Source organism: Tachypleus tridentatus, chromosome 7 (assembly GCF_004210375.1).
Source record: "Tachypleus tridentatus isolate NWPU-2018 chromosome 7, ASM421037v1, whole genome shotgun sequence".
NCBI lineage: Eukaryota > Metazoa > Arthropoda > Merostomata > Xiphosura > Limulidae > Tachypleus > Tachypleus tridentatus.
The window spans coordinates 82728646-82740761 of NC_134831.1; the positions used below are offsets into that span (position 1 = coordinate 82728646).

The 12116-nt window shown below is 34.6% G+C and overlaps 1 protein-coding gene across 1 annotated transcript; it reads left to right on the forward strand.

Annotated features, from left to right (window-relative positions):
- Positions 1 to 225: 225 nt before the first annotated feature.
- Positions 226 to 9197, forward strand: LOC143256066 (uncharacterized). Its single transcript, XM_076512740.1, has 5 exons — positions 226 to 355; positions 1128 to 1325; positions 2042 to 2249; positions 2730 to 2909; positions 6545 to 9197. Exons 2-5 carry the CDS (start codon positions 1216 to 1218, stop codon positions 6827 to 6829), a joined length of 783 nt encoding a protein of 260 aa, XP_076368855.1. The 5' UTR covers positions 226 to 355; positions 1128 to 1215; the 3' UTR covers positions 6830 to 9197.
- The last annotated feature ends 2919 nt before the right edge of the window (positions 9198 to 12116 follow it).

The following is a 12116-nucleotide window of genomic DNA, read 5'->3' on the forward strand; positions in this document are numbered from 1 at the left end:
CAAAGCAGTGCAGTATTAAAAGCTTTGGAAGGATTTTGATATTAATATCAATATCAACCTTGAAAATGTATCGATTCTGTAATGCTCTTTAATCTCTAGTAGAAGGAAATTATTCGGGAAACAACCTTGAAATGCATTTGATCAGAGTAGAAAGCATTGATTCGAGAAACAATCTTGTTATAAGCTTTGATCTACAGAAAAAGGAACTAAAACATGTTTATTTCATCAGCTCGAACCAGTAGAACTTCTCGTAGTGAAAGTAGCAGCACAGACAGCATATACCTAGAGGAGAAATCCGATCGAAGCCGAAGAAATAAACACAAGAAAGCAGAGATCAGGGAAACAGTCTCTAATGGTTAAGTGTAATCCATTATTCTTCCTAAGCCAGTTTCTTTCCCCAGTAGTTTAATAGGCTTACCAATTCTATATTTTCTGACAGTGTGTTACTTCCAATAATATTAAAGTTTTCAAGATGTCTTATGATTTTATTCCAAAATGCTTCGAACTTTCTTTAGAGGATTTTGCAAAACAAATGTACGACGAATTTTTTATTTGCTGACCCCATACCGATTTCTAGTAAGATGAACATAAAAGCATACCAGTCACCTCCGATGCGTTTAGCTAAATACCAGTGCTCATCAAACCGTCGGTATATGGAACGCAAAAAAGCATTGGTCACACATAACCGACCAGATAAACTCTGTTATCGAATGAAACGCCTCGTCAACTACGGAAAGCAACATACTAGATGAGCAGCCGAGATGATATGTTATTTTTACCGGAAGTCTGTATAGGGACAGTAAAGTAAAATATACTCAGATTTATTGTCAGTCGTACTGTCATAATGACAGAAAAAAAAATCTAAAGATCATTGCCAATAAAATAAACGTTATATCTTGTGAAATCCTTTTTAACAGTGTATTGCAAGAACTATTTTTAATGGACTTTGAAGTCTGTAACTTAAACATTGAACGATTGTATTGGAATAATTATTTTTATGAACTTTGAAGTAACTTAAAATAATATTGAATGACTGTATTGTAAAAGCTATTTTTAAGGGCTGTGTAGTGTAATCTGTAACTTAAAATGGGACGATTGTTCATTATTTTAATTGTCTTACACACTAGGATCTCAAGAATCGACCAAAACCAACATATCCACGACAAGCGTCATCAATTCGGAGGTGGAAAACAGCATCCAAAACCTTGGTGATCCATGGAAGTGCACTCCCTTAGGAAAGAAGTGGATTTCCTCCGTTCTGAATTGAGCAAAGCCAGACAAACCATCGCTGCACTGGAGGAGCGTGAAAAAAATATGAAGGAAAGGTAATTCCAAGTTTTCTAAACCTCATTGTTCATAAGTATCAACTTATTCACTTGGTTATTATGCGTTTTGATGATGACTTTGAAACCTGTCAATCTCTAAAATACAAAGTATGAACTCAAAATCTTAAAAATTTCTAAATGATCATTATTTATTGCACAAAAGGCTTAGAGAAAATATAAATATGTATCTGAAAACACGATAGATGAACAGTTCTTAATTAGTACATCTTAAAAAAATAGTCATCTATTCTCTAAGAAGCTTTCAACGTCCTTCTAAGCCAAGTGGTTAAGGCACTCGACTGGTAATCTGAGGGTGACGGGCTGAATCCCCGACACACCAAACATGCTCGTTTTTCAGCCGTGGAAGCGTTATAATGTGGCAGTCAATTCCACTATTCGTTGGTAAAAGAGTAGCTGAAGAGTTGGCGGTGGGTGGTGATGACTATCTCCATTCCCTCTAGCCTTACACTGCTAAAAGGGACGGCTAGCGCAGATAGCCCTTGTGTTGTTTTGCGCGAAATTCAAACCAATCAATCTTTCAACGTCCTACTGGAGAGACCAATTTGTAGAAGTTTTTCAAATATTAATACATTTTACCATTAGTAATATTCTACAAGTTTTATTAGTTTAAGGTGCATCTGCTTAATTATCTTCTAGTGCAACTATTTATGGATGAGCGTGACGTCATACAATACTTGGTATTTCTTCTGAAACAGACTAACAGAGCAAGCCCAGAAGCTGTTGGACAGAGGTGTCAGATTTGAAGAAGTATGTCTGAAGGAGAATCGACCTGTGGCCTTGGTTCGTCGTTATGGTAACCTTTATGCTCAAGCTAGAGTAGACACACTGGACGCCTTGGACAGTTTACCAGAGCTGCGAGATGGCGACGAACTGAAGTCGAAGTTGTTATTCTCAGTTGTTGTGGTAAGAAGTTAATCAAACTGAGGAATAGTCTTAACACTTGAAACAGTAAGCAGAACTTAATAGGTTTAGTCTCATGGTTCGAGACGTATTTAGTTGATTCAACAAGATGATTCTTCTCTTTGTCCCATAATTGTGCATTGATGTTAAGACAACATTAATCTATTACTAATCCTATTCTCTGATTACATGCTAAAAACCCAGTTATTTAAGAAACTTATTGTTTGCAGGCTAAAACGTGGGATAAGAAAATTAATTTAGATCAAATAATTAAGCAAAACCAAATTGACTTTCTTGTTACTTTTATTAAATATTTGTTGCGAATCGATTTGTTTACTGCAGTGTTTACTGTTGGTATTCGTTCAAATAAAATTCCATACTGGAAAGACATTTTACAGATTGTAGTTGAAACATTAATTGCAATATTTTTCACATCACTTGATTTTGTATATATGTACAAAAATATTTCCATTTTTCTTGCAGCTGTCGTTTCGCTCAGTTCAAAAGACACTGCTGGAAATTAAAGCCAGCATTCGTCATATTCTACAAATCCCAGAACTGATAAGCCACGATGGAAACAGGGAATCAGACGACGTAGAAATGAGCATCAGTAATTATCTCCGAAGTTCAAGTGACAGGTTTGACTTAAGAAAACATGTCGAGGTATGAATTTGCTTTTACCTGATACCTTTGAAAGCTTCAACATAAGACGATTACGTAGTAATTTAAAGAATCCCTCCATATGTCAGCAATTACATCCAGTTTGTCCAGCAAAAGAATAACTTCACACTTTATGGCGCATCAAGTATTAATTACCAATATGCTTTTTGTTTAAAGCAATGTAATATTTTAATTTTGTAGTTATAATGGGCTGAAACCCATGGTTAGTACATTGAGTTTACTTAAAAACCTTCTTATCTGATATTAGGTCAAGAATGAAATTGGATGAACAGATGATGGATAAAACATTTAATAACTATAAGTAGTAAGATATCTAATGCATACATATATATGTACATCAGCTCGCTACTACATATAAAGTTATACAGTACGCACCAAACTTAATAATCCAGCAAAACTTTGCATAGCTGTAGTCAACGGTATTGGATTTCTTATCGCCAGGTGGCACGTCGTTGGTGTTAACCAAAACATGGCGTCCATGCATGAAAAAAGGAAGATTGTGATTCTCTACGACAATTTCGTGTGTTGTTTTGTCGCTTTGTCCTCTATTATGTTCGAAACGGTAGACGTTTGGAGAATTAAATAAGCCTGTGATAACCTGATGTCATTAGTTACAACCATCGAAAGTTTCGGTGTCGTTGTTTTCATCCTTTATGTTTTACAGTGTTTTGTTTTGTGTCAATAATTTTGTAAAACCCTATATACCAATGGTTGCAAAAGATAGGTCTAATCTATCTGTAATTTTTACATAAATGATGCATGCCCACTGTTAAAATTCACGTATCTATTCTTCCAGTGAATAGCAATACACTTCAATGCAGATTTTCGAATATATATATAATGTTACCACGTTCCAGCTTTAAAGTAACACTCATCTTCAAACACGGTTAAATTAGTGATTAATAGTACGAATGTGTGTGATTTATTTGTACAATAAAATATCTCCCACACGTATTTTAGGCGTACGTGTTAACAACTATCATCCAATGTTTGACTTAGATGTTTGTGTTTAACTTTTTTCTCCCACTTATAACTCAAACACCTGTGTTAACTTTTTCTTTCCACTTCACATTTTAACATTAATTTGTAGCTCTTAAGTATTTGTTAACTTTCTATTTGTCGTCCACAGTATAAACCTTTGTGCTTTTTAACTTCGTAGTAAAAGTAATACGGAAGTTCTGTGTATTTTCCCTCGTGACTTCAGTACATGTTTTTTATTTCTAAGTTTTTTTCCACTGAAGTATACAAAGGGTTGAATATGTTATATTCAAACGATGTTGAATGTGAAAATAAGCAAGTCACGTAACAACCATATCTGATCTAAAGTCGCAGTTAATTTCCTGCATGAAAACTACAAACCGATATTGTTCGGTGTTTCGAAGACAGAGTACAAGTGCTCCAGATCTTGGGGATGGTATGTATCAGCCGTTTCCAACGCAAAATATTCATATTTTCAGACTAGAAAGGTCTCTTCAGATCATGCGTTTAGAAATAAAAATACAAAGGAATATGGATCAAATTGGGGTAACAAGACTAACCAGAGAGAGATCTGCAACAAGTCGTACCCCAACCGTGGTAAGCAAAGAGACATATCTTACAACAGGTGAAAATCCACAAGCACAAAAGTCAATGACGAAAGCCGTTCAAACAGAACATAACATAATCAAAAAAGATTTTCACCTGTAAAAGCGACAAGAATAGATGTGTCCTAGCTTGTATACACTCAGTTGGCATTACATCTGGCCTATGGACTTCTGCGCGACAAAACTGTTGAAAAGAGCTAAAGAAAACCTTCATCCTATGAGAAAGCAGCGTTTAAGAGATGTTGTTTGAAACATGACAACCTAATACGGAGCCTTTTGTCATAGAAAATACGCTCTGGACCATATTCAAGACACAAGATCATCATAGAGTTTTGCCAGACGTAACTACAAGGAGAGATTTCAATATCCTTTAAGGTTTGGTTTGTTTTGAAATTTTTTCAAAACTACTCGAGAGCTATTTGCGTTAGCCGTCCCTGATTTAGCAGTGATAGACGAGCAGGTCGGCATCTAGTCAATACCACCTACTGCCAGTTCTTGAGCCACTCTTTTGCCAACGAACAATGAGATTGATCAGTACATTATAACTCCCAACAGTTGAAACGACGACCATGTTCTGTAATAGGGATTCGAAACAGCGACAAGTTGATTACGAATTGATCGCCCAAAGCACCAGGCCGTGCCAAGCCTAAGTAATTTTAATATAACCTACCCAACCTCTGTAATCTGTGTTCTGTAGATTAACAATAATCTGTGTTCTGTAGATTAACAATAATCTGTGTTCTGTAGATTAACAATAATCTGTGTTCTGTAGATTAACAAGAACGAAGTAACCTGATGATGAGTCGGGTTAGTTGCACTACTTTAAAACTGAATGTTATGTTTTCATTCAAAACGTTGTGTCACAGATAACTTATAGTTTACTACATTGTACTTCACCGCAAAAACAAACAATTATTGAAACATATTAACTTAGTGTGGGATGAATCTTCTCATGCTCTTAATTTTTGGTTGACCTATTAGCTTTAAATAGACCATCGTAAAGTAGTTATTTTTTTACTTCATATGTAATCAAATACGGCTTTCACTGAGACATTGAACAGTGGCCACTTATAATTGTATTGGGCACTTTGATACTAACCTAATAATTAAACTGCTTCTAAGGTCTGATGCACAATGTAATTAGTCATATAATTATTCCTGATAGGAATGAATTTCATGTAGGTCATAAGTTAACGTAGGGTATGCTCCCATTTGAAACTAGATTCACGTCATATATATATATACATATCTCCTAATCAAAGCTAGCTACTATGTAAACCAGAACCAAGCAAATAATGTTATAATCAACACAACTAATTTGATATACCGGCATAATTATAAGATTGTGATGTCATAAAGGAAAAACTCATAATAACTAGCGACCTTTTGGGCCGTAATCCTATTATCGGAATTGAAGAAAACAGTACAGCTGTACATTTCACAAATACACCATTTATCACGGCCACGCTTCTGCCAGTAAAGGCATCATGAGGTACAGACTGATATGTTTTGTAGCAAGATGTAATTATTTCAGTCTGAATCCGATAATGTTTTTACTGGCAAAAACGTGGCCGTGATAAATGGTGTATTTGTGAAACGTACAATTGTATTGTTTTCCCCAGTTCTTTAACTATGGAGTATCCCCAAACAATGACGGTTTCAAGTATCGATTATATTCCATTAACATTTAAATTACGCAAAACTTTAAATAAGCTAGTTTTTTATTATCCTCAGCTTACATATACCTATAAAATGTCTTAACTTTCTTGTGGTATACGTGTTTTCCATGCATGTGTTTGAGAGTATGTAACTGTAGTATTGAGCAAATGTTCGTGAACATGTCAAACACTATGTAACATGCTTTTGAAATTTCACTTGACTAAACTGACAAAGACTCTCTTTGTTCTTCCGAAATATGACAACAATACCAACCTAATAAGACCTAAAATAATGTTTATAAATCAATTTATTTTTCAGTGTAATCGTAGCTGTTCTTAATCACGACTAACATTTCGGTTTTTTGCTTGTCTTCAGGAAGTCTGCTCTCAGATCTGGGCTACGCTGTACGATTACCCGTGTCTGAAGAACTGTGAGGGCCTCATGCAGTACATCCGGGACTGTATCCGGCTAGCATGGGGCTTGAGTACCCAGTCACCACCTTTCGTCATTGACTACGAAAGCAGAGTATTCCGAAGGGATATGCACGTGAGATTTCATTCATCTAACCAAGAATCAAACCAGGTGAAGACCTACCTATGGCCATCCCTCTTAGAAGGCGTTAGTGGGCCATGTGTTCATAAAGGAGTGGTTATCACTTGATCAAGCATATTGTATAAATAGTTTGCTAGTTGTATTCACGTCTAATTGGAGACAAAGGTTGTTACCGATTAACATTTAGATAATATCAGAGTTTCGTTCTAGCATAAATACAGTGACACATAATCTGAGAATAGTGCACTTTGTGAATTTGTAGTCTGGTGAAGCTAGTAAACGATGTATAGTTATTAAAAACACAAGCCATAAAAGTATCTTCTTATCAAAGCAAACATTTGGACATTCACCTATGACATCTATCCTTTTGTTTGTTTGTTTCTTCTTTAAACCATTTCTCAACAACAAACTAGAAACAGATATTTGTTTACACACAGTCAGAAGTTTTCGAGAAAAGTCACAAAAATAAATATTATAACTTATTTCCCGACTTTCATAACTTTATCTTTTTACAGGATGTAACAAAATTCACCTGATCATGTGGAGAAAAACGAAACATTTTCCACTAAAACACATAAAAAAGTTTTAAGCTGTCACCGAACAAAATGCTGAAGACCATTGAATGACATATATTTTTAATAAAATATTAGCAATCTATTTAAAACAATCTGGCCTTTGATAGCTAAACAGAGAGTGAAATAAAGTAGCGAATGGTTCATTAATTTATATAACATATGAAGCATTCATATACATCATTATGTTTGTTACAAGATTGTGCCTGTTGTCCACACTATTACTATGGAAATTGCGAATTTCACATTTTGTTTGTCAGACATATTCTAGAGGTTCCAAATATCTATGCAAACTGTCATTTCACACCCTAACTGTCCAACACAGTATTTTAGACTTGCTAAATGTGTACGAAAACTGTTCATTTCACACCCTAACTGTCCAACACAGTATTTTAGACTTGCTAAATGTGTACGAAAACTGTTCATTTCACACCCTAACTGTCCAACACAGTATTTTAGACTTGCTAAATGTGTACGAAAACTGTTCATTTCACACCCTAACTGTACAACACAGTATTTTAGACTTGCTAAATGTGTACGAAAACTGTTCATTTCACACTCACATTAATTGTTTAACACTATATTTGAGAAGTTTTAAATGTATACGAAAACTGTTCATTTCTAATTCTATTTACCCGACTTTGTGTTTTAAACGTTTTGAATGTTTACGGTAATTGTCTATTACGCACTTTAATTGTTCAACACTGTATCTTAGAAGTTTGAAATATTTACAAAAATGATTCATTACACACTAATTTTTCCACATAGTATTTTCAAAATTTAAGACTTTTAAGGAAACTATTCATTTCGCAGTTTCCTCAATTGGTGACAGATATATATAGTGTCATATGTCCTGTTTTATTTATTTATGAAATCTTATATAATCAAATATATATACATATCATATATATATTGTTAAATATTTTGTTTGTGTTACAAGAACGCTCTGTTGTTGTTTTTGATACTAAAACGTAATTCCGCTAATTTTAATATTTAGTTGCAACACTAACGATAGACACTAAAATAAGCGCCCTCTCTCTTAGAGTTTAAGAAATGACACCTATTTATAAATAGTCCAAATAATACTCTTCTTTCGTCTTCATATACTTAAGATTTCTAACTTATGCATTTCAACTATTAACATTTGCTTAGTTGTAGATTTAAAGATAAAATCTAACAATTTAATGTTTTGCATAATACTATTTTGTTATATGAATGTATATATTTATTTCCAAGATTGAATATTGGCTGGTCCCCTATGTTGTGCTAATCAAATGTAACAAATATATTATGTTAACATGAGATATTGAGTTTCACCCGGTTTGGAGATTAAAATAATGAAAGTAGATATATCGACCATATCGTATTTAAATTTATTTATTATGTTTATATATATTTTGTGTGAGTGGTATTTTCCGTTATAAGAAAATATGTTTACTTGGCGTCATACACATACACACACACACACACACACACACACACATATATATATATATATATATAGGAAAATTGGTTTATATAGGTGTAACACCATAGCAGGACCGATTTGTGTTTTTAGCTCGTGAGTTGTTCGAAATGATGCTTAAAGAGTGCAGCACTATATGTAATCTGCGTCCCACCGATTTACTGTAATCTATTATTTGTGTATATAACAAACGTAATATATATATATTTTTAGAATTAATTTTTTTCTATGCACATACATTTAAAGTACTGGACACAAACGAGTTGATTTTATATTTCTAATGGTGAGCAAGAGGTATCGGGTGAATATTTTACAAAGTCTTGAGGTGATGTTTACATATCTTTGAATATTATCTTTTTTACTTTTAACTTTTTACTGCTCTGTTAGTTAAGTTAAAGGTAATTAATGTATACCTATGCGTTTCACAAATAAATTTTGTTCTAACAGTGATTTCTATGTTTGTTTTCTAACTTTGAAATTCCACTTGATGTGTAAGAGGAAGTTTGGTTTGTTTTGAATTTCGCGCAAAGCTACTCGAGGGCTATCTGCGCTATCTGTCCCTAATTTAGCAGTGTAACACTAGAGGGAGGGCAGCTAGTCATCACCACTCACCGCCATTTCTTGGGCTATTCTTTTACCAACGAATAGTGAGATTGACAAACGCATTACAACGCCCCCACGGCTGAAAGAGGGAACACGTTTGGTGCATTTTGGGCAGTGGGTTAAGGCGCTTGACTCGCAATCTGAAGGTTGCAATTTCGAATCTCTCTTCCAACAAACATGCTCTCCCTTTCAGCCCTGGGGGCATTATAATGAAACGAACAATCTTAAATTTTATTTATATGACTATATGGCAAGTTTGTTGACAATCGGTTTAGTAAACTGTCAGTTGTAAGCAAACCGAGAAGCCCCCGAGAGGGACAAGGGATGTTTTAAACGAATGATTCCCCTTCCCGATATGTCATTTTGCGGAAGCCTAAGGGTACATTGTTGTTGTTTTGAATGAAGCACAAAGCTACACAATGGGCTATCTGTGCACTGCCCACCACGAGTATCGAAACCCGGTTTTTAGCGTTGTAAGTCCGCAGGCATACCGCTGAGCCACTGGGAGCTAAGGACACATTCCAGGATTGGTGAGAATCGGTACAGCGGTTAGCCATTTCTAAGCGGACGCACACAAACTTTTGTCAAATAACTGTTTGTGTTTAATCTTGATGTCTACAAGTGGTAATTGTGTTTATAAGCTACTTAATGTATGTCTCATTTATAATAATTTGTAATTTCATTACTACGTATTTAAAAAGTATGAAAAGGAATATATTCAAAACTAGGATGGTGTATTTTTAATTATTACCCAACCTTATCACTCCAACTTTCCCTTTAAATTTTACACATAACTATATACATTTTTACCTAATCTTATTTACAACAAGAAATGAAGTAAACTATACCGTTCTCCTCTTCATGGACTACCTATATTTCAGCTCAATAGACCGAAAGTTTAAATGTGCCAAGAATTTATGAGGATATCATTTGAGTAAAATAACTGGAATAATAACTTCCTCATAAAACGGTACTAAACTTCACGAGCTTTTTCGAAAACACGAGAAAAAACGTAATTGACGTAAAAGTGCATAAGCCTTAAAGAAGATAATACGAAGTTAAATATATGTGATTGACGGGGGAGGAATTCTTTATCTTCTCAAATTCCTTAGAGGTTTCTATATTGAACTCGAGCTTCACTTAGTTCATAAAGGCTCCGTACATCTGACATAACGCGTAGCTATAGCGATAATCATTCGATAATTCTTTTAAAGTAATTTTTCGATGGTGTTTAGTTTCACTGGATGTTTTACGTTCAGTTTGCATAGACTAGTGGATGTTCACCAGAAAATTCTCACAAGTTAGTCTGATAGACTAAGTGGATGTTCACCAGAAAATTCTCACAAGTTAGTCTAATAGACTAGTGGATGTTCACCAGAAAATTCTCACAAGTTAGTCTAATAGACTAGTGGATGTTCACCAGAAACTTCTCACAAGTTAGTCTAATAGTCTAGTGGATGTTCACCAGAAACTTCTCACAAGTTAGTCTAATAGACTAGTGGATGTTCACCAGAAACTTCTCACAAGTTAGTCTAATAGACTAGTGGATGTTCACCAGAAACTTCTCACAAGTTAGTCTAATAGACTAGTGGATGTTCACCAGAAAATTCTCACAAGTTAGTCTAATAGACTAGTGGATGTTCACCAGAAAATTCTCACAAGTTAGTCTGATAGACTAGTGGATGTTCACCAGAAAATTCTCACAAGTTAGTCTGATAGAAAAGTCTTGGATTTTTACCCAAACTCTCGGTTAAAATTCAACAATTATTTTTTTCTATGTCCGGTGTTATTACTTCCTAAAAGCATGTCTACTAACTTACATCGCTAAAAACCGGGTTTCGATACTCGTGGTGGGCAGTGCACAGATAGCCCATTGTGTAGTTAAGCACAGAGCTACATAATGGACTATCTGGGCTCTGCATATCACGAGTATCGAAACCTAGTTTCTAGCGATGTAAGTCAGTAAATTTCCGGACTTCTGGAAAGCTACTAAAATATATTATTCTCTAATTGGTTTAAAGCAACAGAACATGTAGCCAATAAATTCAATGCAACGGTAATATTATCATTCTCTTGTCATTTTCTGACGAATCATTTTATGCAGAGTCTGTTTCATTTGTAGATGTCATATTATTTATCGAAACATGTTAGTTGCTATTGGCATAATAAGAAACACGATTTTATGTGAACAAAACACTGAATCAGTTGATTTCTCTTGACGATGAAGAATGCTCGCTTCTGAAACGTGATTAAAGTTGAAAAAAAATTAATTAATTTTTAAATCACAGATGGTGTTTTAAACTATAGAAATATAATATATATATATAACCTAAAACTACAAAATTCTTTAAGAAAGATAGTATGTTCAAGGGAGACACCTTAGACATTACATCTCGACTAAAACTACTGAATTTACACAAACAGTTTTCACTACTGTAGTTGTTGAAATTTGCGCAAAGCTGTCGAGAACTACCTGCCCTATCCGTCCCTAGTTTTGAAGTGATAAACTAGATAGAAAGCAGATAGTCAACACTGGGTTACTATTCACCAACGAGAAATGGAATTACCGTTATATTATACGGATCCTACGGATGAAATGGTGAGCATGTTCGTTGATGGGTTTAGAACCTGCGACTCGTAGATTGCGAATCAAGTTCCCTATCCACCAAGTTGATCCTACTGGTACCGTATAATAAGTGCTTCTAATGTAGCACTGAAGCAATTGCACTTAAAGGTTTAGTTACTTCCTTAGGAT

Coding starts and splice junctions, on each gene's coding strand:
- LOC143256066 (XM_076512740.1), top strand. CDS start 1,216: ATGGAAGTGCACTCCCTTAGGAAAGAAGTGGATTTCCTCCGTTCTGAA. Junction 1,326..2,041: donor GAAAAAAATATGAAGGAAAG/GTAATTCCAAGT, acceptor CTTCTGAAACAG/ACTAACAGAGCAAGCCCAGA. Junction 2,250..2,729: donor TGTTATTCTCAGTTGTTGTG/GTAAGAAGTTAA, acceptor TTTTTCTTGCAG/CTGTCGTTTCGCTCAGTTCA.